Source organism: Schistocerca nitens, chromosome 2 (assembly GCF_023898315.1).
Source record: "Schistocerca nitens isolate TAMUIC-IGC-003100 chromosome 2, iqSchNite1.1, whole genome shotgun sequence".
In the NCBI taxonomy this organism is placed as follows: domain Eukaryota; kingdom Metazoa; phylum Arthropoda; class Insecta; order Orthoptera; family Acrididae; genus Schistocerca; species Schistocerca nitens.
In genome coordinates this window covers 27180627-27208343 of record NC_064615.1, presented here as the reverse complement: position 1 = coordinate 27208343, position 27717 = coordinate 27180627, and the positions used below count along the sequence as shown (strand labels likewise).

Here is a 27717-nt window from a genome sequence, read left to right as displayed (position 1 = left end):
TTACTGGTTCTAATCATGTCTCCATATATGTAAATGATGCAGATATCAACAGTGGAAGCAGAAAACTATATCTGGAAACAGAAAACAATATCAATTTGCAAATGACACCAGGATTTTATTTACTAGAAGCACCAAAGAAACCTTTGTAGACAACATTGAACATGACATGGAACAGGTGACAGTTGTCGAAGTGGGAGTACTGCGGGTGATTGGTGTGCTTGCTTTAAAGAAACTTATTTATGCAGCCATCAAAGAGCTGGAGACTTACATTTAGGAAGGGAGCTGATTGAGTTGAGAAGGACCAGGTGAAGCATATTTGGGAACAGATGTAGAGGTTATGCAGGAAAGAGCAAAGGTTGTGCATGCCTTGAGTCCATATCATCAAAACGTCTTCAATAAATCATCTAGTTTTAAGTGCTGACTGGATCAAAAGGATTCCTCCAGATGATCCATAAATAAGTTGTCAAAGGATGGTACAATGTGAGTACTCATGGTAGTGCCACAAATTTGTTTCAAGATTTGGTCTTTGAAAGTGAAGTTATTGTGCATCAGGGTGTGGTTGGGGAGGAGGATTAGGAAAGATGTGGTGGTCTTGTAATTAGGAGGACATTTGCAGATACAGTGTTCCTAGGCCACAAGTCCATGGCATGTGCAATATTGATTTACAAGGACATAATGTGTACAGTAAGCAGCTAGAAGCGTAGGTAATGGCAGGAACTGTGGAAAGGCACTGAAGAAAGTCATCAGTCTCTTGACTGTAGTATGGGAGGTTGAGGACAATTTTTTGGAGGTGTTAGCATACAAAAGAACAATTTAATTCTGTGGGAGAGCTGTACCCAGTCACAATGGAATGATCAATGGGAAGTATGTTACTTTGGGTTTGAGGAGTAGGTAAAAGGTAGGATGTGGAGGTTGCTGGAGTGAGGAGAGCAATGGATTTAGGGGTCAGATTTTGGGGTGGACCTAAGGCACTGAGGAGCTGCTTGAGGTCCTGTTGGACTTCTGGGATGGGATAATGGTCTACATCTACATCTATGTGATTGCTCTGCTATTCACAATAAAGTGCCTGGCAGAGGGTTCAATGAACCACCTTCAAGCTGTCTCTCTACCTTTCCCCTCTTGAAGGGTGCGCGGGGAAAACAACCACTTAAATTTTTCTGTGCGAGCCTTGGTCTCTCTTATTTTATCATAATGACCATTTCTCCCTATGTAGGTGGGTGCCAACAGAATGTTTTCGGAATCAGAAGAGAAAACCTGTGATTGAAATTTCGTGAGAGGATCCCGTCACAACGAAAAATGCCTTTGTTGTAATGATTTCCACTCCAATTCATGTGTCATGTCTGTGGCACTATCTCCCCTACTTTGTGATAATACAAAACGAGCTGTCCTTCTTTGTACTTTTGCGATGTCATCCGTCAGTCGCATCTGATACGGACCCCACACCGCATAGTAATACTCCAGAATAGGGCGGACACATGTGGTTTAAGCTGTCTCTTTAGTAGACCTGTTGCACCTTCTAAGCGTTCTGCCAATTAACTGCCATCTTTGGTTGGCTCTACCCACAACATTATCTATGTGATTGTTCCAATTTACAGTGTCTGTAATTGTAATCCCTAAGTATTTACTTGTATTTACAGCCTTCAGATTTGTGTGACTTATCGTGTAATTGAAATTTAACGGATTTCTTTTAGTACTCATGTGAATAGCTTCACACTTTTCATTATTCAGGGTCAATTGCCACTTTTCGCACCATACAGATTTCTTATCTAAATTGTTTCAGTCATCTGATGACTCTACAAGACAGTAAATGACAGCATCATCTGCAAACAATCTAAGACAGATACTCAGATTGTTTCCTATGTCATTAATAAAGATCAGAAACAATAGAGGACCTATAACACTGCCTTGTGGAATGCCAGATATTATTTCTGTTTTACTCTATGACGTTCCATCCATTACTATGAACTGTGACCTTTCTGACAGGAAATCATGAATACAGTTGCACAACTGAGGCAATATTCCATTGGCACGCAGTTTGGTTAGACACCTGGGAGGAACAGTGTCGAAAGTCTTCTGGAAATCTAAAAATATGGAATCAGTTTGACATCCCCTGTCAATAGCACTCATTACTTCATGAGGATAAAGAGCTAGTTGTGTTTCGCAAGAACGATATTTTCTGAATCAGTGCTGACTATGTGTCAGTAAATCATTTTCTTCGAGGTACTTCATAATGTTTGAATACAGTATATGTTCCAAAACCCTACTGCAAATCAATGTTAGGTTAATATGGGTCTGCAATTCAATGGATTACTCCTACTTCCCTTTTTGGGTATTGGTGTGACTTGAGCAATTTTCCAGTCTTTAAGTACAGATCTTTCTGTGAGCAAGTGGTTGTATACAGGATGGTCCATTGATCGTGACCGGGCCAAATATCTCACAAAATAAGCATCAAACGAAAAAGCTACAAAGAACAAAATTTACCTAGCTTGAAGGGGGAAACAAGATGGCGCTATGGTTGGCCCGCTAGATGGCGCAGCCATAGGTCAAACGGATATCAACTGCATTTTTTAAAATAGAAACCCCCATTTTTTATTACATATTCGTGTAGTACGTAAAGAAATATGATTGTTTTAGTTCGACCACTTTTTTCGCTTTGTGGTAGATGGTGCTGTAATAGTCACAAACAAATGACTCACAATTTTAGTTGAACAGTTGGTAACAGGTAGGTTTTTTTAAATTAAAATAAAGAACATAGGTACGTTGGCTACATTTTGTTTCGGTTGTTCCAATGTGATACATGTACCTTTGTGAACTTATCATTTCTGAGAACGCATGCTGTTACAGCGTGATTACCTGTAAAACCACATTAATGCAATACAAGCTCAAAATTATGTCCATCAACCTCAATGCATTTGGCAGTAGATGTAAACGACATTCCTCTCAACAGCAAGTAGTTTGCCTTCCGTAATGTTCGCACACGCATTGACAATGTGCTGACGCATGTTGTCAGGCATTGTCGGTGGATCACAATAGCAAATATCCTTCAACTTTCCCCACAGAAAGAAATCCAGGGACATCAGATACGGTGAATGTGCGGGCCATGGTATGGTGCTTTGACAACCAATCCACCTGTCATGAAATATGCTATTCAATACCGCTTCAACCGCACATGAGCTATGTGCCAGACATCCGTCATGTTGCATTCTTTTATTTATTATTATTCCATGTGATCTGATGGTACACAGTGTGTTGCAGATGTCGGAAAATATCATTTAACATTGTTAACATACATTAATGTAGGCCTATAGTATCCTAATGTATTATATTGCTCAATGTTTTCAATTTAACACAAACAGCAAGATTACTGTTCTAAGTATTCATTTACAGAGTAAAAACAGTGACACAACAAATATGACTTCACGACTTTGCTAAATTTTATGTTGTCTTCGATGGACTTATACTAGTGGGAAGATTGTTGAACAGCTGGAGGCCCATGTGGAAAACTCCCTTTTTACACAGTTGAATGTTTGTATGCATAACATGCAGGTTTGCATTTTTCCGGGTGTTGTGTTCATGTATTTCATTATTTTTTATGACTCTGGGGTCAGTTGGCACTATGTGTTTTCTGAAAAATTTTAGAGTCTCAAGAATGTAGAGGCAAGGCAGTGTAAGGATTTCCAACTTTCTGAAGATGGGTTTGCAGGAGTCTCTGGGTTTGCTCCCAGTAATAATCCTCATTGCTCTCTTCTGGTTTCTGAATGTGCTCAGAGCAGTTGGAGAATTTCCCCAGAATATTACACCATATTTTAGGTGGGCTTGTATGTAAGTGCAGTATGCACTGGTTAATGTTTTCAGGCTAGCACATGTTTTCAGTACACTCAATGCATAACAGCCAGTACAAATCCTGGCATTTACCTTTCCTGTTTGTGTATTCCATTTCAGGTTATCTTGAACCCACAGACCTAGGAATTTGAAAACAGTGTTGGTATCTATTGACTGGTTATTTATAGTGACAAATGGCTGAGAGGAATTTGCATTTTGTGTTGTGTGGAAGTTCACGGAAGCTGTCTTTTTGGTGTTGATAGTTAATCTGTTGATTTTTGCCCAGTTGCTGAGTTGATCATTAGCCAAGTTCACAGCTTTTTGCACAGCCTCTGTATTCTCCCCTTTGAGGAGTACAGTAGTGTCATCAGCAAATATTATTGTTTTGTGTGCATCAACATTCAGGCTCAAGTCATTAAAGTAGGGGTCCCAATACTGAGCCCTGTGGGACACCTTGCTTAACAGTTTTATTACTTGATAGTATTTCGGTTATTGAGTTGCTTTGTCTATTAGTATATTTCATGCTGACTCTCTGCATCTGATTGGTTAGGAATGTAGCAATCCAGTTGTTTGCAATTCCTCTGATACCGTAGTGTTCTAATTTTTCCAGTAATATTTTGTGGTCAACAGTGTCAAAAGCCTTTGACAGATCCAGAAATATGCCTGTTATGGGTTGTTTTCTATCTAACAGTTCTAAAAGCGTATTTATGCAATCATATACTGCAGTTTCAGTAGATCTGTTGCTTCTGAACCCATGTTGAGCTAAACTTAGTAAATCTTTTTTTTTTCAATGAAGTCCATCATTTTTTTGGACATTATTTTTTAAAATCTTTAGAAAAGCAGGATGAGATTGAGATAGGCCTGTAGTTATTCAAATCTTTACTATCACCTTTTTTGAAGACAGGAATTACTTTAGAAAGTTTCAGAGCTTCAGGGAAGATACCTGCCTGGAAAGAACAGTTACAGCAATTGTGTGTTCACAATTTTTGATTACAGCTGCTGGGATACCACCAATTCCAGCTGAATATGAATTTTTTAACTCTCTGAGGGCTTTTGCAACATCATTTTCAGTGACGGAAGTACATTGCCATTCTGTCATGCAGTGAAACATCTTGTAGTAACATCGGTAGAACATTACGTAGGAAATCAGCATACATTGCACCATTTACATTGCCATCGATAAAATGGGGGCCAATTATCCTTCCTCTCATAATGCCGCACCATACATTAACCCGCCAAGGTCTCTGACGTTCCACTTGTCGCAGCCATCATGGATTTTCTGTTGCCCAATAGTGCATATTATGCCGGTTTACATTACCGCTGTTGGTGAATGACGCTTCGTCGCTAAATAGAACGCATGCAAAAAATCTGTCATCATCCCATAATTTCTCCTGTGCCCAGTGGCAGAACTGTACATGACGTTCAAAGTCATCGCCAAGCAATTCCTGGTGTATAGAAATATGGTACAGGTGCAATCGATGTTGATGTAGCATTCTCAACACCGATGTTTTTGAGATTCCCGATTCTTGTGCAATTTGTCTGCTACTGATGTGCGGATTAGCCACGACAGCAGCTAAAACACCTAATTGGGCATCATCATTTGTTGCAGGTCGTGGTTGACATTTCACATGTGACTGAACATTTCCTGTTTGCTTAAATAATGTAACTATGTGGTGAACAGTCTGGACACTTGGATGATGTCATCCTAGATACCAAGCAGCATACATAGCACCCGCCCGTTGGGTATTTTGATCACAATAGCCATACACCAACATGATATTGACTTTTTCTGCAATTGGTAAACGGTCCATTTTAATACGGCAATGTATCATGATGCAAATACCTTCCACACTGGTGGAATGTTACATGATACCACATACTTATATGTTTGTGACTATTACAGTGCCATCTATCACAAAGCGAAAAAAGTGGTCCAACTAAAACATTCATATTTCTTTACATACTACAGTGATATGTAATAAAAAATGGGGGTTCCTATTTTTAAAAAATGCAGTTGATATCCGTTTGACCTGTGGCAGCGCCATCTAGCAGGCCAACCATAGTGCCATCTGATTTCCCCCTTCAAGCTAGACAAATTTCGTTCTTTGTAGTTTTTTTGTTTGACGCTTATTTCGTGAGATATTTGGCCCGGTCACTATCAATGGTAAGGTCTGGATTGGTTTTCAGGTTAGGTACAGCGCTGTGTCCCATAGGTGTGATGATGTTGGAATCACTGGGGATGGATTTAGGAAAGGAAGGTGAGGCCAGGTCAGAAATGAGGAATTCATAAAAAATAACATCTCTTTGTGTCAAGTGCATCAACTACCAACAATACCTCCCTTTGACAGCTGTCGCCCATGCCAAAACCACTTGTGGACACCACATCTGTAGTGGATAACAAGGAAGTCAAAGAATACTGGGATAAATTTACCAGAATCTTTATTGACATATAATGTCCTACCTAGCTTGTCCATACAGCCCGTAGTCTAAGAGTACTGTCTTTTTTAGTAATCAAACTGTCTTTGGTCCAGGATCTGAACTCCTGCACCACTTAGATTTCGAATAAGAATGGCCTTGTCGTAGAGGGCAGACAAGCAGACAGAAGTTCAGGGCACTCCCTTGCCCATAGGGTGGAAAACTGCTCCTAAGGGCAGAAGAATCAGCAGTGATAAATGGCATGAGGATGCAGAAGAAATGGGAACCACTGCATTAAAGACACTTAATGTGTGTTCACAGGACATACCACCTATAAATGAAAAAGTCATGATGATCTCTCCATTGGCAAAGGATTCCAGACTAGTCTCACATTCAGATCTCTGGGAGCGGACTGCCAAGGGGGAGGTGATCATGAGAAAAAGATTGAATAACCAATGACAGGATTGTTATGGTGTAAAGTCAAATGCCAGCACTTCAGTCAGGAACGGCAGAGCAGAGAGGGCTGTGCGAAGACATAGCCAATTGCATGCTGACTGACCCCTCTCCAGGATGACAATGCAACAGCAGTGGCCCCTATGTGAATGTTCCCACCTGTTCAGTTCAGAAAAGCTGTTGTTGGCAGGAAGAATCCAGACCGCACAGGCTTTGAGACAATCATTACAGCAAAGCACATAATGTTGTACAGAATGTTCAGCAACTTGTTGGTCCAGCTGTCTCTTGGCTACAATTTGGCAGTGGCCATTCATGTGGACAGACAGTTTGTTAGTTGTCATACCAATGTAGACTGTGGTGCACTGGTTGCAGCTTAGTTTGTAGACTACATGGCTGCTTCTCAGGTATCTCTGCATTTGATGGGATAGGATAAGCCTGTGACAGGAATGGAGTAGGTAGTAATGGGAGGACGTATGGGACAGGTTTTGCATCTAGGTCTATTCCAGGTATATGGGCCATGAGGCAAAGCGTTGGGAGCAACACTGGAGTAAGGATGGACAAGGATGTTGTATAGGTACAGTGGGCAATGGACTATTATTGTGGCAGGAGTGGGGAGGACATTTCTCATTTCAAGGCAAGATGAGAGATAATCAAATCCCTGACAGAGAATACAATTCATTTGTTCCAGTCCTGGTTGGTAGTGAGTCACAGGTGGAGTGCTCATTTGATGCTGGACAGTTGGTATTTAGGGGGTGGTAGCTGACTGGAGAGACTAATCACAGGAGGTCTGTTTCTGGGAGGGTAATTTTGGTTGATGAAAGTCTCAGCGAGATCCTTGGAATATTTGGAGAGGGAACGTTCTTCACTATGGCTATGATGACCACAGGCTGCACCTCAACACGTTAGTAGTGGGTCAGAGTTTCATTAGTGTAACTCTGTTCCTGAGTCAGCAAGGACTGACTGTAGTTGCAGGCCTAGTGAAATTGTGATCTTGCCTCTGTAACTGAGCTTTGCTAATCGAGAGAGAAAGTTCATTTCAAACAAAAACCCATTGAGGTCTGTACTCGTCCATGAATACCCTGTTCATTTACAGGCTCATTGCACACCTTTCTGATCAGGGTGTAAGAGCAGTCCATCGTTATGAAGAGTATAGGCAATGAATTGGTGCCTGCCTGTACCCTGTTTTTTTACTTTCAGTTAAATGAAGCCCTGCTCACAAAGCAAGGCTATTTGTAACATCATCAATGTCAGACTTGGTACATTCCTACTAGTGTCACATTTCAGTTACACTTGCATGTCCTGTGAAAATGCAGCCAAATATGTGAACAGAGGTGCACATGAGGAAGATAGCACATGCTGCTCAGGAGGCCATGCAGCTTTGTTATGCAGTGCCCTGTGTACCTTAACGAATCGGCTACACAGCAGATCTAGCTGAAGAAAGGGTTTCTCTACTTTAGCTTGGAAAATATTTGACATCTGGAAGTCTTCTGTACCATCAACTGGCTGTTACACCACAACTGTGGCTGAAGCACAACACAAAAAGGATATTGGCACAAACCTGTGACTTCCAATTCAGTGCCACAAGTATAAGCTTCCCAAGTACTAAAGTAGCTTCCTTATCTATGACTATTGTACATGCAGAATTTACTATCAAATCCTCATCCACACATGGGAAGTCTCTTGTGACTCAAACAGAAGACTAGAAATTTAAGAGGAACTACTTCCAAGAAGATTTCTTGTTTATCTCTGATCTGCAAAATTATGGGTCCTCATCCAACAAATAAAAACGAGCAAAGAAGAAAAATAAAGAAACTTTCTAACTTTCTTCTTATTAACCAGCTTTGAGATTGTCCTCAATGACAATTCTGTGCAAAATCATCACTCAACCAACCTGTACTTCAGCAGCATGAATCATCAACTGACCCTCTACCTTAGGGATACATGACTGACCCAGGGAGGGAAACCCTACATGTGAAGAAATAATGGTCCAAGATTCTCCTACTTCTAAATGCTGTAGGCCAAAACATATGAAACCAGGTTTCCCGAAGCTGCCAAAGTGATTGCAACTGTTGCTATCCCTCAGTAGAATGTTCATAGCATCAGAACTTCAACTGCTACTACATTCAAAATCCTCAGCTTGAATAGTGTCACATTATGGGAGGAACAACTAATAGAGACTGATTAATAATTGCTGTTTGAATAATTTAAAAAAAATGATTGGAAAGAATAATTGAAAGAAATTGGAAGGTAATTTATAAATTTGTATACATGTTGTTGATGAACTTTAACTGGTACTAATATCAGCAGACCTTCAGATTTTTGGGTTATGCACTTCTTCACATTGGTACCACTGTGCGTAGTGCTGATTATGACAATACCAGCGCAGGATCGCTCCTCCACTACACATGCAAATTCCTCTTGTCTGCTTTGAACCTCTTGATGCAGTATTCTTGGCACGGGTGAAATGATGAACAGATGGGTGTGATTGATGTAAATGTATATATGATTAAACTTTTATAACACTTTTTAATATACAGTTGGATTACACATTTTTAAACAATACTGGTATGATGGAGCTAGTCATACATCTGCCCACTACCACTTATAGAAAAAAAAAACAAGTGAAGATACAGAAATCTACATCTACATCATACTCCGCAAGCCACCTAATGGTGTGTGGCGGAGGGTACTTTCGGTACCACTATCTGATGCCTCCAACCCTGTTCCACTTGCGAATAGTACGTGGGAAGAATGATTGTCGGTAAGCCTCTGTATTGGCTCTAATTTCTCGAATTTTCTCCTCATGGTCAATATGTAAAATGTATGTGGGGGGAATGTAATATGTTGTTTCACTCCTCCTGAAAAGTGCTGTCATGAAATTTCAACACTAGATCTCTCTGTGATGCACAACGTCTCTCTTGTAATGTCTGCCAGTGGAGTTTGTTTAGCATCTCTGTAACACTCTATCACCAGCTAAATGATCCCATGACAAAAGACACCTCTCTTCGTTGGATCTTCTCTATCTCCTCAATCAGCCCTACCTGATAGGAATCCCAGATAGATGAACAGTACTCAAGAATCGGACGAACAAGTGCCTTATAAGCCACTTCTTTTGTGGATGAGTTACATTTCCTTAAGGTTCTTCCAATGAATGTGAGTCCTGTTTCTGCTTTTCCCACTATTTGTTTTATATGGTCATTCCACTTAAGGTCACTCTGGATAGCTACACATAGATATTTTATGGCAGACACTGTCTCCAGCTGTTTGTCATCAATTGTGTGATGAACAGATGGGTGTGATTGATGTAAATGCATATATGAATAAACTTTTATAACACTTTTTAATATACAATTGGCTTACACATTTTTAAACAATACTGGTATGATGGAGCTAGTCATACATCTGCCCACTACCACTTATAGAAAAAACAAGTGAAGATACGGAAATCTACATCTACATCATACTCCACAAGTACTTAGTGGATTTCTTTTCCTATGTATGCATAATATGTTAGATTTATTTACTTTCAGGGTCAACTGCCAGAGTGTGCACCATTCGTCAGTTATCTGCTGGTCGTTCAGCAAATTATTACTATCTTCTGGCATTGCTACTTTGGTATAAACAACTGCATCATCTGCGAATAGCCTTAAACAGCATCAGACACTTTCTACTAGATCATTTATATATATTGTAAACAGCAACGGTCCTGATAGGGCCACTTCCCTGTGGTACTCCAGATATTACTTTTACAACTGTCAATTTAGTTTGAATCCAATCACAGGCTTGCTCTGATACTCCATAAGCTCGTTTTTTTTTTCATTAAATGGTTAATGCAGGATGGTGTCAAATGCCTTACTGAAATCAAGGAACATGGCATCAGCCTGAGAGCCATTGTCCACTGCACTGTGGATCTCATGGAGGAACAGAGTGGGCTGAGTTTTGCAGGATCTCTCTTTGCAGAATCCATGTTGATTTCTATAGGGGAGCTGTTCATTTTCTAAGAATGTCATAATTATTGAGCATAAAACATGTCCATAATTCTATAACAAATTGACGTCAATGATATAGGTCTATAATTGTGTGGATCTGTCTTACGGCCTTTCTTAACAACGGGAATGACCTGCACTTTTTTCCAGTCATTAGGTACCTTTCGTTGCTCAAGCGATCTATGATAAATTACTGCTAGAAGGGGAGCCAGTTCTTTCGCATAATCTTTATAGAATCTTATAGGTATCTTATTTGGTTCCAAAATGTTTCCACTACTAAGCAATTACAGCTGCTTTTCAATTACATGATCATTATCTCAATATCTGTCATTTTGACATTTGCACAACAAATGAAAGGAGGGACAGTGTTACGAACTTCCGCGGTCAAACAACTTTGGAAGACCGAATTCAATATTTCGGCCTTCTCTCTGTTATCTTCCCTTTCTGTGCCGATGTGGTCGCTGAGAGAATGAATAGATGATTTTGACCCACTTACTGGTTTTACACACGACCAAAATCTCTTAGAGTTTTTACTCAGGTTGATTGAGAATGTCTTACTTACACGGCTATTAAACCATGATGGATCTTTCCCATCTCTTAAAACCTTACTCGGAACTTACTTGTCTAGGGCATATTGAATGATGCCTTTGAATTTTTTCCATTTGTTCTCCATATCTTCATCCTTATCACAGAGTATTTGATGCTGACTGCTGAGATATTCTGAAATTTGTATCCTGTCACCCTTGCTGAGCAAATATATCGTCCTACCTTTCTTAACATTCCTTGTAGGACCCGTCGTCATAGACACTGTCACAGTCTTATGATCATTGATACCTTCCTCTCCATTAACAGATTCAATAAGTTCAGGTCTGTTTGTTGCCAGGAGGTCAAAGAGGTTACCCTTACGAGTTGGTTCTCTAACTATCTGCTCAAGGTAATTTTCGGACAAAACATCCAAAACAATGCCACATGATTCCCTGTCTCTGGCACCAGTTTTGATGGCATAACACTCCCAATCTATACCTGGGAAGTTGAAGTCACCCCCTATTAGAACGGTACGATCAGGAACATTACTAATGGTATTCGGAAAGCTTAATCAAATGAAAAGTGTATCTCTCCTCCTTTTTCCATATCAAAACATAATCTCTGCCACAAAGATACTTGTTAATTTATGTTTGGCTTTGTATATGTATAAAAAGAAAAGAACAAAGAAAGAAAAAATAATATGATCCATTGTAGTTGCCCCCAACAGCGCACTGATATCATACAGAGGTGCACAGTGTCTGAGCTTATTTCCCTTTTTGAGTGTTGATAACCCTGGCTGGTATGGGCATAACCTTTATTTTCAGCCATCGGAGTTATCCTGTATGGTTCTCAATTTATATGGGCATGTCAGCTCCTTTTAACACATACATACATAAGTTTTCTTTCCTAACAAAGTGCTTGCTGTAACAGCATAGTCCCATTCTTGTTAGTCGGTATCTGAACAGCATGCAGCTTGACATTGTTATCATCCCAGTTTGTGCTCACATGTTCAATACAATGCCAATGTGTCTGTGTTATGCATTTACAGTAGCTTTCACTGCATAAATTCATGAATCTTGTGTTCAGTGGTATGATCCTTTCTGAAATCTTTGATGAGGTGACAACTGGTTTCCATATCAACAGCCCGAGGAATTTATTTCACCTCTTCACTCTCATTATTCAGTGGGGACACCAGCCGTACATCTGACATCCCATCAACAAAGTAAGTTTCTTGCTGCTTTTACGAAAATTCATGTTACACGAAGTATTGCCACCTTTAGTTTATCACATGCACACCCAAGTATATCACATGCACACTTAACACGTAGCAGACAGATTTTGTATGTTTTTGCACTTTATTTTTTTGCGTCTTTCATACAGTTGTATTAAATAAAGTTTCTGTAGTGTTCTTTCCACATACTATACACATAACATAAAAAAATACAAATACAATTACAAAATACACTTATCTGTTCATTTGCTGACATGTCATTAATGTCGCTTATATACATTATAGTCTGCTTGTCGTTTTGTTTCAGTACTCTTTGTTAAATTATAATTTTGTTACATTGTTCAATTCCAAATATGTGTGTACACATTTTACTCATTCTTCATATAACATATATACAATAATAGATTCTGTTTTCCTTTATGGCATAAATTGACATACGTTTCATTTCAATTCACAGTGACTTCTTGTTGGAGCATATTTATCAGTTCCAAAGAATTAAAGAAGTAAAAAATAGTTGCTACAATAGATACTATGCACCTCTCAGATAACTATGGATGGCCTCATCTCTCTAGCGTTCTCCAGGAAGGAGCTACACACTGTGGGTTAAGGAAATTCTGCGGAAAGCATTTACGTGCTGAGTTACATCTCATTGCTAGACTGAATTGTGTTGTTTATAAACACAACTCAACTCTGATGATACTAATTGTATCAAATACTTACTCAGTGTTTAAAAGTGCAGCTCAGTATTTACTTGTTACGTTCATTGTATAAAGGGTATTCATTTCATATGCTGAGGTGTACAGAGTTGTGTCATCAATACAACATGTTATGTACAATGAGTGTAAATCAGTGTTTGCATAAGTAACAAACGTGCATACAAATTTCAATATAATCAGGTGTTTGACACTTTCATGGGTAGTCGACACTCATAGTAGTTAGGTTTCAACTCCTTAATTATTTGGTAGTGCCCAACCTTAGTTCAGCATCATGGTATGTGACATACTGCAACTGTTTTCTCTTCCACATATTTTCACACTATCATATTCAGATGTATCATAAACTTATAACTATATTTATCTTGCAGTGCAGTCCTTTCTTATTTTTATATGGTACCTAACAATCCACAAGCATTTATCTTTCTTCACTTTAGGACGTGTCAGCTCATCGTTCCCTAGAAGAAAAACTTAATACTAACTTAAAACTAAATCTTAGTAAATAAGTGTATAGTGGCTCTATGGCTACTAATACCTTTTTCATATATTCAACTGTGTATTCATTCACTTCAGTGTTCAGTCATGCTATCACAAAACTTATTTAATGTCATGTGTGTGTCTCTACTTGCCTTATAAATCTGAAAGATAAAGTGTATTATAGGTGTGGTGCGACCTCTTATTCAGTTTGCCACTTATATTGTACTTGCTTGTTTATCTGCAGCAAGACTTTTCTGGTCCATCAAATATAATTAGTGTGTGTGCTTTCAATGATTAAATTTGTAAACATTATACATATATAGATATAATGTGTATAGTAGTGTAACTTAAGTAAATATCTTGTAGTTTAGGGTCACTTTCATGAACATAATCTCTTAGCCTATCTTTGTATGTGTGTATTGTGTAGATAGTCATAGTTGTAGTATAGACTCACCCTTAATTTTCTATGCCCCTGTTCATTCAATAGGCTTTACAAATGCTAGTACAGGCTGTAGCTCATATGATGTGTTTGTTTTGGGTGCTCCAACACTCCCAGCTGTATCTGTCTAGCACACACGCACTTGCAGTTTGTTGAGTAGCTTGTTCCCCAATGTGCATGCGCTGCATCACTCTGATACCACTTACATCATGCCGAGTTGTGTATTGCATTGTGCACTACTGTGTGTTTCACAAGTTCATTTATATGTTTACAACTGGGGCACACACAATACGAAGCATTGTGTTTACAGTATTGTCGTCTCTAGACACATAAAAGTAAAATTCTTCCTTGTTTCATCCACTCATTTTATCATTTACACATTTGATATATAAGAAAAAAACACTAACAAAAATTATCCTTATCAACTAACAACATAAATCCTGAAGTGCAATTTTCCAGCATTCTAAATCTAATATAATAATAATAATAATAATAATAATAATAATAATAATAATACGAGGGTAATCCCAAAAGTAAGGTCTCCTATTTTTTTATAAGTACAGAATTCTGTTTGTGTGGCAGTTGGTCACACTGTTATAAAGAGTGCTTCATGCACTGTGTGTAAACATGCCCACGCCACGCTGAGGCGCTCAGTCTTGGCTTGGCAGCCGTTGAAAATGGAGCTCCCATTGGATGTTACCGCCAAGTGTGAATTGCACGCAGTTATTCGGTTTTTGAACGCAAAGGGCACTGTGCTGATTGAAATCCATTGCCAATTGACGAGAGTGTATGGTGAGTCGTGCATGGATGTCAAAAATGTTCATAAGTGGTGTAGAGAGTTTGCAGCTGGTCGGAGTGAAATTCACGATGAACAAAGGAGCAGGAGACTGTCAATTTCTGAGGAGACAGTGTTGAAGGTTGAGCAAAGCATGTGTGAAAATCGGTGGATCACCCTGAATGATCTCTGCACATGGTTCCTGAGGTTTGCCGATGCACAGCTCACAGAATTTTAATGGAAACATTGAACTACCAGAAGGTGTGCGCAAGATGGGTGCCACGCATGCTTACTGAGGACCACATGCGGCAATGAGTTGATGCTTCCCGAGCATTTCTTCACCACCTTGCAGCTGAACAGGACGACTTTCTGGATTCAATTGTCATGGGTGACGAAAGCTGGGCATTCCACTTCACACCAGAGACCAAGCAACAATCACGTCAGTAGCGGCATCCTTCTTCGCAGCATGGCGGCGAGCTGGTATGACATGGGCGTACAAAAACTGCCACAGCGTTTACAAAAATGCATCAACAGAAATGGTGATTATGTCGAAAAATAGCTAAATGTTCAAGCTGTAAACTGATGTAAACCATTGTAGAAATAAACAGTCTATGTACTTATAAAAAAATAGGACACCTTACTTTTGGGATTACCCTCGTATTATATATACAACTTAGAGGGTATACCTACCTTGACCGTATCTGATAAAGCAAGTGTCCATCAAGCTCTTGCCTCCACTCTCCTCCAAGGTCACAGAACAGGAGTCTGCTGTGACCGGTTCAAGTTTTCCTGCATTGCAATGGCATTGGTCTCTGGGTTAGGCGTAATTTCTACTATATGGACTTTTGGTGTTTGATTACCCCAATTAGTATCCTGTGAGGCTCTAGACTAAAAGTCTCTTTGCCTTTGCACATTATTCATCATATGTGCGTTACTTTTCTGGCTGAGGCCTGCTGTCTGTAGATTATCCAGCTGTCTGTTATTGTTTTGTGTTTGCCGAATGATCGGCTGATTATTGCTGGTAGCTTGTGTCTGCACGCACTGTACAGGCTGGCCATACACTACTTGCATGTTGTGGTTGTTTTTGCTAAATGTTTGCCCATTTCTTTTATATCCATCCTTGAATTTATGGCTTTTTCCATTAGCTTTGTGATTACTGTTACCATTACAATAGGTCTGTGTGGGGTAGGGCTGCCATCTGTGTTGTACTACAAATCTGTTGTTCACTTGTTGGTCCATATATCTCTGTGGCACTATCTGTGTATTAACAGGCATAGGTTGTACTGGTCTCTCTTCATATATCAAATCTATTGAGTCCAGTACTGGGCAGCAAGACAGCTCTGTAAAATTTTCAGCATGTCTGCTTGAGATACCGGGTTCATCTGGTATCTGGTTTTATTCAAATATTTTTCAGAATAGCCCCTTAAGCTTCCATGTTTGCTATTTAATGGAGCTTGGTTGAATACTTCATGTCTGAGCCTCTCTTGTACAGCCTCAGACCAATATTTATCCAGAAAGGCTCTCTCAAACTGTTCATAGTAGTATCAATGTTCCATCATGTCCATAGCCCATAGCAGAATGTCACCCTGTGTGTATCCAGCAACAAATCTAATTTTTGGGGCTTCTGTCCAAGTTCTAGGTAAAACATTTGAAAATGCTCTGATAAAGACCATGGGGTTTGTTCTTCATAATTCAGAGATAACACCAGAAATTGTCGATGCCTAAGTAATCCCTCATCTGCAAGTGATGTTGACAAACACATCGTGCTGTCAGTGACAGGTATGTTTGTGTTCGCTGGTGGTGTTGCATATGGCAATTGTGCTTGCTCAACAGGTATTCCGCTTGGCATCATCCTTTAAACAGTCGCCATTGGATAGTGTTATATGAGTAGGCAGGCAAAATAATTAGAACCTAATTAATAATTGCTGCTTGAATAATTAAAAAAAATGATTCGAAATAATAATTGAAAGAAATTGGAAGGTAATTTATAAATTTGTATACATATTGTGGGTGAACTGTAACTGGTACTAATATCAACAGACCTTCAATGTCAATATATTTAAGATCAATATTCAGATTGTTGGGTTATGCAGTGCCTCACATTTGAACCATTGTGCGTCATATCTCTTTTCCTTTTTGGCCTTTCTAATACCTTTTATAACACTTTTTAATATATGATTGGAATACACATTTTTAAACAATACTGGTACAATAGGGTAGGCATTCATCCACCCACTATCACTTACAGAAAAAAAAAAAAAAAAAAGGTGAATATACAGAAGTTAAGCAATAGAAGAGCATATCTTTTCTCCTTTTTCTTTGTATCAAAACATTATCTCTGCCACAAAGCTACTCAGTAATTTATGTTTGGCTTTGTACATGTATAAAAAGAAAAGGACGAAGAAATAAAAAATAATATGATCCATTATTAGCTGTTATATGCCTGCAAGAAATGAAAATATGACCTCAAGACTTCTTCAACTTTCCAATTCCATCTTGGTACTTTACAGTTTGTCTCCTGAGGCTAAAACTATGGTGGATGGGGGTCTAATTATGCTTATCTGAGACACTGTCCATAGCAAGATCTTTCTGTTGAATATTCAAGTGTAAGCTGTTGCTGCTTGTGTATTACTCTTTCCAGAACTACATCTTCTCTTTGCTACATAGTCATTGTAGCCACAGCTGTGGAGTCCAATGGAGGTGCCTGCAGCTTTAGGAATTTCTGTTTGTGTACAGCATATGTATTTTATTATAATTCCAATCTTTGATCAAACAGTTTATTTGTAATCAGGTACCAAGGCTGGACATATAATTAAGCAAATATTTTCCTGAATTGCCAGAAACTTTTTCATGACTATGTCACAACTTGTACACAGCATTTAGTTTAGGTTTTGTTCATATATGCCTCTGTGAAAGAAATAATTATATCTGTGTATTTAACTGTGTTGACAAACTTCACTAATCTATTCTAAGGTTTTGCATGAAGTTTGGTGCATTTCAAGCTGACTGTTGAGTGTACTAAAAACCAGGAAAGTAGCAGCAGTATTTAAACTGCATCCAGCAACTCTTTGGAATAGTGTTATATGTTTTGTGGTATAGGCAGACATTGATTAAAGGAGGACAGGGACTGTTCCTCTTGTGTACAGTTGCAGGGGAATTGGCCACAGTCTGTACCAGATGGAAACTGGCCACCGTCAATAGGATGGAGGCCAATGTCCTGGAGTGTGGTGGAGCTGAGGAACATGGAAATATTGTTATGACATTTGTGTGCATATAGTGTCATTTGGGATCCCTGATGGTGCAACACCTTCTGATTCCTCACCCTGGCTGGTCAACACCTACATGACAGTGAATAGAGAACTGTGGTGGGGTTGTGAATCTCTAGGTGGAAAGTGGAAGTGTGTACTGGCAGCTCAGGTGTCCCCTTATGCATCAAAAACAGGTGACAAAAACAGATGACTATAATATGAGTGTTAATACATTGAAATTAATTTAAGTGCTACATGCCCAAACAGTTGTTCATGGCAGTCATACTGATTCCCTTCAACTTATGCATGAGCTACTGCTGGTCAAGCATGGTTTACTGTTGCCATTGGTCATGTTGACCACACTTAATGTTCATTAGCTACCATTTTGGAGAACTTTTCACCTCATAATGTGTTAGCTTATTGGTCGTTTATGGTAACACAGTCTGAAGTTGCAATATGAACTGATATTTCTGGAGGGATTGGGAATTTATGGGCAGAAGACAAAAGTGGATATTAGTGGCACACATGTCCTATTACATATTAAAAACAGATTTGAGGTATTGCCTACTGCTGAAAGAGGTGCCTCGCTTGTAGGGACTGTGGCTGTTCTTCGTGAGAGGCCCAGACAATCACAGAATGTGTGACTCCTTGTCATTGCATTGGGAGCTCCAGCATTAGGCGGAGGATGAAGACCCTCAGGGAATAGTGGGCAGGTTGGGAAAAAGGACAGTGTCCTCTCTGTTTGCTTGCTGGGGGAGGTGGGGAGGGGTAGAGGGGGGATGCATTGTCTGTGATGTGGAGGAGTCTTTGTCAGCAGTGATTGAGCAAACTGAGTGCACCCAACTGCAAATTGTGGCCCATGTTGGAATATATGATGCCTGCCATCTGGGTTCAGAGGCTGTCCTTGATTTCTGCAGGTGGTTGGCAGCTTTGGTGAAAATGACTAGCTTTAGTTGTGGCTTATAAGTGGAGATAGCATTTTGTAGCATCATTTCCAGAACCAATTGCAGTCCTCTAGTTTTGAGCTGAGTGGGAAGCTTAAACCAGAGGCTCAGATGATTCTGTGATGATACTGGATGTGGATTTCTCAAACTCCACTATCAATTGGAGAAACCCTACTCGCTCTTAATGGCTCATGTTTGCACTATATGCAGGAAGCAGCTACTAATGTATCGAAATACATGTGGCAAGCATTGTTTTTTTTCTTTTTTCTTTTTTTTTTTTTACGATAGAGGGATCCCTCCACAGGCTTGACAGGATATGTTCTGATTTCAAACAGGGAAGAATACTATCCCCATTACCTGAAGAGAGTAGCATTCATCATCACATAGCAAAGAAAGAAAATGTTAATACTGTAGTAGGTAACTGCATTAGCATCTATGGAAAGGTCCCAGAATGTGTATCACTTATAAACAATAACAATACCCACTCAGTACTAGGGACATATATTTGGCTGAAACAAGGTGTTTATAGTACTCAAATTCTAAATTCTGATTGTAACACATATCAAAAAGGTAGGCTTAAGACCAGCGGTGAAGGTATGTTTATAGCAGGAAAAAATACAATATCTAGTGAGATCAGTTCAGATTCTAAATGCAAAATAATTTGAGTAAAGATAAATGTTAAAGGTGGCTCAAACATGGTCCTTGTATGCTTTTATAAACGTACTGCCACAGGAACAGTAGCGGGGTAACATTTGAGTTAAAACTGTAAAAAAAAATTCATGTAAATTTTCCGGTCATGTTACACTATTTGGCGGAGATTTCAAATTCCCAGCTGTAGACTGGAAGAGTCAAGCTAGTAAGAGAGACAGTAAGGGACAGGGACTCATGTGAAATTGTAGTAAATAAATTACCCAAGATTATCGTGAGCAGCTTATCAGAGAACAGACTCATGAAGGTAGCATCTTAGATTTCCTGCTTGCCAAAAGGCCCAAAATTTCCAACTCAGTATAGATCAGGGATGATACATATGGCTGTAAACAGGAATATAAAGCAAGATAGGAAAGTGTTTCTGCTTAACAGGAGAGATAAAAAACAGGTTTTAAATTATCTGAGGGTCAACATGAAAATTTCATCTGCAGCACTGAAAATGTTGAGTGCCAAGTGACAGGTTTCAAGAGTATTGTATAACATGTTTTGGACAGGCATATGCTGAGCAAAGGGAAAACACTCATCATCCTTTGGATGTCATATTGCAAGCTGATACCAAAGCAAAGAGAGCTTCACTGCAGATTTAAAGGTAGCCAAAACCTGATGGACATATGAAAATTGAATGAGGCAAAAACCAGCCTGTGCATGAACTATTCAATGAATTTGAAACTAAAATTTTGTTCAATGGCTTAACAAAATGTCCTAAGATGTTTTGGTCTTACGTTAAATCAGGATTGAAGCCATTTGTCCAGACATTCTGTGACAATAATTTCACTGAAATGGATGATGACAGAGAAAAGGCCAAAATACTGGATCTCCTTTTCCAAAACTGTTTCTCTGAGGAAGATTGCACTTTGGTATGTCCTGTAAATCATTGCATGAACATCAAAATCACAGATATCAAAATAAGTGACCACAGGATAGATAAGCAACTGAAATCATTCAACAGAAGAAAGGCCACTGGATCTGATTGAAAACTGCTGTGATTCTAGACTGCATAAGTGAAAAAATTTGATTGTCTTCTAGCAGCATTGTGCCATAGGTCACGGAATAAGTGAAGTGTTCCTGTTTATTGGAAGAAATTGCAGTCATTTGCATTTTAAAGAAGGATTTTCGAACAGACACACAAATCTATAGGATTATAACTCCGATGCTGGTCTATTGTAGGATTGTGGAGCATGTTTTATGCTTGCATATTATGACATTTCTGGAGGCAGAAAATCTCCTCTGTAGGGATCAACATGGGTTCCAAAAATGATGATTGTGTGAAATCCATTAACAACACCCTGAAAGCAGCAATACTGCTGTCCAGATTGATACCACGTTCCTTAACTTCTGGAAGGCTTTGATACAATTCAACACTGTTGGCTAATGAACAAAATATGAGCGTATGGATTATCATACCAGCTGTGTGATTGGACTAAAGAGTTTCTAGCAAACAGAATACATCATGTCATCCTCATTGGAGAGAAATATTCAGATTTAAAATTAACTTTGGGTGTACCACAAGGGCCTGTTATAGTGCCATTTCTTTTCACAATATAAATAAATGATCAAGTGGATAATGTAGGAAGTTTAAAGAGACTTTCTGTGGATGATCCTATTACACATTAAGTGACAATGCTAGAAATCTACAGTGAAATTCGGAAAAAAAACTGCAGAGTATTGCCACTTGTTTCAGAGATTAGCATCTGATCTTCAACATAAATTGGTTTAACATATTTTGCATAAGTAGACCGAAAGATCCATTATATTGTGATTACACAATTGCAGAGCAAGCACTGGAAGCATTCATATCTGTAAAATATTTAGGGGAAGTTGCACAGAGTGATTTAAAGTGGAACAACCACATGAAACTAATCAAAGGTGAGGCAGATGCCAGAGTGAGATTCATTGGAAGAATCCTCAAGAAGTGTAGTTCACCAGCAATGGAGGTGGCTTACAGAATCATTGTTTGACATATACCTGAATATTGCTCATCTGTCTGGGATTCACACCAGTTCCAAAGAAGAGGAATGCCTTTATCTACAGATTTATTTAGCAATGACAAAAGTATCTCAGAGAGGCTCAACCAGTTCCAGTGGCAGACACTGCAAGAGAGGTCTTCATAATAATGTTGTTTACTGTGAAGGTGTGAGAGCACAGATTCCTAGAAGAATCAGCCCATATATTGCTTGTTCCTATGTATTTATCTCACGGGGAGAGGATCAAACTGCCCTTCTTCATTTATATCATTGCACAGACTGTTGAAGTTGGACCATGAATGATCTACATCTACATTTATACTCCGCAAGCCACCCAACGGCATGTGGCGGAGGGCACTTTACGTGCCACTGTCATTACCTCCCTTTTCTGTTACAGTCGCGTATGGTTCGCGGGAAGAACGACTGTCTGAAAGCCTCCGTGCGCGCTCGAATCTCTCTAATTTTACATTCGTGATCTTCTCGGGAGGTGTAAGTAGGGGGAAGCAATATATTCGATACCTCATCAAGAAACGCACCCTCTCGAAACATGGCGAGCAAGCTACACCGCGATGCAGATCGCCTCTCTTGCAGAGTCTGCCACTTGAGTTTGCTAAACATCTCCGGAATGCTATCACGATTACCAAATAACCCTGTGACGAAACGCGCCACTCTTCTTTGGGTCTTCTCTATCTCCTCCGTCACCCTGATCTGGTATGGATTCGACACTGATGAGCAATACTCAAGTATAGGTCGAACGAGTGTTTTGTAAGCCACCTCCTTTGTTGATGGACTACATTTTCTAAGGACTCTCCCAATGAATCTCAACCTGGTACCCGCCTCACCAACAATTAATTTTAAATGATCATTCCACTTCAAATCATTCCGCACTCATACTCCCAGATATTTTACAGAAGTAACTGCTACCAATGTTTGTTCCGCTATCATATAATCATACAATAAAGGATCCTTCTTTTTATGTATTCGCAATACATTACATTTGTCTATGTTAAGGGTCAGTTGCCACTCCCTGCACCAAGAGCCTATCCGCTGTAGATCTTCCTGCATTTCGCTACAATTTTCTAATGCTGCAACTTCTCTGTATACTACAGTATCATCCGCAAAAAGCCGCATGGAACTTCCGACACTATCTACTAGGTCATTTATATATATTATGAAAAGCAATGGTCCTATAACACTCCCCTGTGGCACGACAGAGGTTACTTTAACGTCTGTAGACGTCTCTCCATTGATAACAACATGCTGTGTTCTGTTGGCTAAAAACTCTTCAATCCAGCCACACAGCTGGTCTGATATTCCGTAGGCTCTTACTTTGTTTATCAGGTGACAGTGCGGAACTGTATCAAACGCCTTCCGGAAGTCAAGGAAAATAGCATCTACCTGGGAGCCTGTATCTAATATTTTTTGGGTCTCATGAACAAATAAAGCGAGTTGGGTCTCACATGATCGCTTTTTCCGGAATCCATGTTGATTCCTACAGAGTAGATTCTAGGTTTCCAAAAACGACATGATACGCGAACAAAAAACATGTTCTAAAATTCTACAACAGATCGACGTCAGATATATAGGTCTATATATATGTATAGTCAAACATACACACGAAATTCAAGCTTTCGCAACAAACTGTTGCCTCATCAGGAAAGAGGGAAGGAGAGGGAAAGACGAAAGGATGTGGGTTTTAAGGGAGAGGGTAAGGAGTCATTCCAATCTCGGGAGCGGAAAGACTTACCTTAGGGGGAAAAAAGGACAGGTATACACTCACGCACACACACACATATCCATCCGCACATACACAGACACAAGCAGACATTTGTAAAGGCAAAGAGTTTGGGCAGAGATGTCAGTCGAGGCGGAAGTACAGAGGCAAAGATGTTGTTGAAAGACAGGTGAGGTATGAGCGGCGGCAAATTGAAATTAGCGGAGATTGAGGCCTGGCGGATAACGAGAAGAGAGGATATACTGAAGGGCAAGTTCCCATCTCCGGAGTTCCAACAGGTTGGTGTTAGTGGGAAGTATCCAGATAACCTGGACGGTGTAACACTGTGCCAAGATGTGCTGGCCGTGCACCAAGGCATGTTTAGCCACAGGGTGATCCTCATTACCAACAAACACTGTCTGCCTGTGTCCATTCATGCGAATGGACAGTTTGTTGCTGGTCATTCCCACATAGAAAGCTTCACAGTGTAGGCAGGCTTCTCATGATGATAATAATGATAAAAGTATTTCTGTCTCAGACTTTTCCTCGAAAGTACCTATACTGATATGAAACACAGTAAATTGTCAGTTTCCTTTGTTTTGAGATTTTCAGCTCTTACTCTTGAGCTAACCTTTGATAAGTTTAACTACACTACTGTCATAGCTTTATGACAAATGAATCAAGCAGACTTTAAATTGTTTTGATGTTATATATTTTTAATGAACAGAGAACAGATCTCAGTATGCTTGTGTATCAGCCAGTGATTTTAAAACATTGCTCACTTAATTGTAATGTACTGTGCAACATATTCATGTTTGATTATCACCTAAACCACTTTTTTAATTATGAAACTTTATTCATGTACCCGTAATTTTTTTTCTACCATTGATGTGATGTGGAGATTTACATTTCTTTCAGTTTCTAACTACAATGTATATCATCACTTATTCCTTCAGGAATTAGCTCCTCTTGCTACTTGAAAAATTCTTCTTGTCTCTGGGTCAATGAAAGTTATAAACATACTGTCTACATAGCAGAGCTCTTTTTAAGTAAAAAATGATGTAGGCTAATGCTATTTTGGCTAAAACTGACATGGTGAGACTGAGGGTGTGTACAATTAATGTAGGTTAATTCTTACAGAGAAGAAAACAGCAACCAGCCACTATTAATACTGCTATTTATTTAGGTAAATAGCGCAGTTACCGGTTTCGAACTGGCAAGTTGATCATCAGACGGCTGTTCACATGATTTTCAAGACACACTTTACATTATCATCTGTTTTCGATTTTTATTATTCCACTGTGGTGAAGTATTTTTGGTGTGCTATTGCCGTCGAAAAATACTTCGTCACAGTGGAATAATTATAATAAAAATCAAAAACGGACGATAATGAAAAGTGTGTCTTGAAAATCATGTGAACAGCCATCTGATGATGAACTTGCCAGTTCGAAACCGGTAATGGCGCTATTTACCTAAATAAATAGCAGTATTAATAGTGACTGGTTGCTGTTTTCTACTCTGTAAGAATTAACCTACGTTAATTGATGTAGCCTACTTTTGGTAGGTATTTTTTAAGATGTCAGTTAAATAACAATATACTATTCATTTGTGATGGTGAAGAGCCATGGCAAGAACTAATAATTTCATTCTGTGTGTTTCAGATTGGTGCTGTTAATTTCAACATTTTACATTCTGTGTTGCATGTTATAGTACAACAAACACACCTGTATGAAACACAAGTTGAATTTAAGGGACATGATGCTGACCGTCTCGAGGTATTACATTATAGAATTAATGTAATTAATATGAGAGTCATTTTGAAAGTTTTGAGAATGAATTGATTCTGTTACTTCATTACACTCCCAAGGAATATCCACAGTCTCTGCATTTTACTGTTTCAGGTCTCAAGAAAGTTTCACTCTTAAGCAGGGTATCACAACCATTGTCTTTCTCTTACAGCAATCAATTGAAATTGACATTTTTCCCTGTCAAACTTTTTATGACTTTAAAGTTATTTTTAGTGCCTTTAAGAATCACAATTGGTTTTGGGTATTATTTTCTTTGCATGAAACTGATCTTTCTATTGTTCAACAAACTCAAGTTTTGAAATAAATTATTTTGAAAATGAAAGAACATTCAGGCATTCAGAGATGGCCACAACTTTTAACTTACTGTCTTGTTGCATATATCTTTTGAGCCTCATTTTTTTTTATTCGCTTCACCTTTTTTACATGATTATTAGTAACTTTGAATCATTATAAAATGATGTACATGACACAGTTGACATTAGCTTCCACTTTTTCATGTTTATTGTTCATAAGCACTTTGTATGATCAGCTTTTTTGTCATGAATAGCTTCAGTTTTGCGTCCCAGGCCAGTAAGCTACAAAGGCTGTTATTAGTCTAGTGAACATCAGTAAGTAGCAACACAAGTAAAACTTAAATATTTACTTCTGGACACAGACTGACAGACACAAAATGCTGACTGACTAACAGCTTAATGAAAAATCTAGGATGGAATGTAACAATATTATGAAAAGTAAAGTTGCTACTCACCATATAGCAGAGATACTGAGTCGCAGATAGACACAGCAAAAATACTATCATAATGTAAGCTTTCAGCTGATGAGGCCTGTCTTGAAAATAGACAACACACACACACACACACACACACACACACACACACACACACACACACACAAGCAGACGCAACTCACACACATGACTGCAGCCTCTGGCATCAGCAGCCAGCAGCTGCAGCCAAATGTGTGAGACAAAGGTCTTGTTGGCTGAAAGCTTATATTGTGACAGTCTTTTAGTTGTGCCCAATATAAATTCAGCATCTCCACTATATGGTGAGTAGCAGCATTCCTTTTCATATTGTAACAACATAGTGACTGTGCTAGTTGAAGATGACTAAGGAGTTTACTTCTAAACTATCTGGTGAGAAATGGCTGTGACTTTGTGTGTGACACCTGCACAATGACATGCATGCTACATAAATTAGAATAACTATGAGACACTTACCATTTCAGATATTCTTATAAAATGCTATCCTACTTCAGCTTTATTATCACGTATCACTTTAAGACAGTAAAAGGAATAAGAGACGAAGGAAATGTATTCTGTACTTGTAGTTTGTAGTACTGCTGCCACCACATCAGATAACTCATCTAAAATGAATCAGTTGTGATGTTGCTTGTTTTGCTGGTTCCATAAAGTATGCCGAGTAAAAACAGCTACTATCAAGGCTTCTCAACAGTACAACAAAAGAAACACAACCACCAGCAACACTACTGTCTCTGCTACCAGCAACAACAGCTGAATGCTCCTGGCATTGCCCAAATGCAGCCAGACTCACCATAGCACTCTGGTTGCTGCTCTCAAAAACAAACATGTTTGATTTGCTTATCACCACCCTGTGCCACTCCGCTCAATGCCAATCTGCTTGCAGCACCATTATAATCATGAACATTGAGCAGTACTGGTTTGTTTTGCCAGTGCTGCTGTGCTCATCACTCAACAGTGCTCTGACCATGCTGCACTGCTCCACTATAACCACAACCTAACCAACACCATACAGACTGAAATCTCTTCCCACCTAATATGTCCAGACCAGCAACTGACGCATGTGCATCCATGTCTACCAAGAATTTATGTTCCTTATTGTTTACTGTACCAATCAAGCAACAATCCATCTCTGCACATGTCCAACAATCTGGCTCTGCACATATCCTTGCAGTGTACCATTTTATTGGGAAGATATTTGACAGTGAAGGCACTCTCATTTGATTTAACAAATGCTTCTTTTTATTCTGCTTATCCTGCTTTATATTTTTGGAGTCTAGTGCGTTAAGCCCGGTATCACCATATTCAAAGCACTGTGGTTGGTGACATTGCTTCTTCAAGTGGTCTCCTTGTGAACATATATAGCATTTGATGTCAGAGGAGAACATACTATGGTCACTCCTTTTCTGAGTCGCAATATCTATCTCTTCCAGTGTGTGGCAATTCTGATAGCTGACCACAAATCACTAGGATTTTTCATCCTCATCCAATGTAACCAGGGTTTCCAGGTACCTCCATTTCAGTGGGATTGCCCCTAATTTCCATTTGAAAACCCATCTCCCAATTAAACCTTGTCAGGATCAGTAAACCTTGTTGCGATAGGTAAAAATCCTGATCACTCAAAAGTGGACAATATTTCTTATAATATTATGGTCTACACTTGAAACTGTTCAGTATGGGTTTAAAACTGAAGGGCAATCTTGAAAAAGTTACCGAAATTTAAAGTTCAACCTTT

At 39.1% G+C, this 27717-nt stretch overlaps 1 protein-coding gene across 1 annotated transcript in view; it reads left to right on the top strand.

The window, feature by feature from the left end:
• LOC126235686 (uncharacterized) overlaps positions 1-27717 on the top strand; it is a 134062-nt gene that overhangs the window by 30445 nt on the left and 75900 nt on the right. The window contains exon 3 of the mRNA XM_049944428.1: positions 25076-25189. Coding sequence (XP_049800385.1) covers positions 25076-25189 — 114 coding nt within the window. The remainder of the gene's footprint in view (positions 1-25075; positions 25190-27717) is intronic.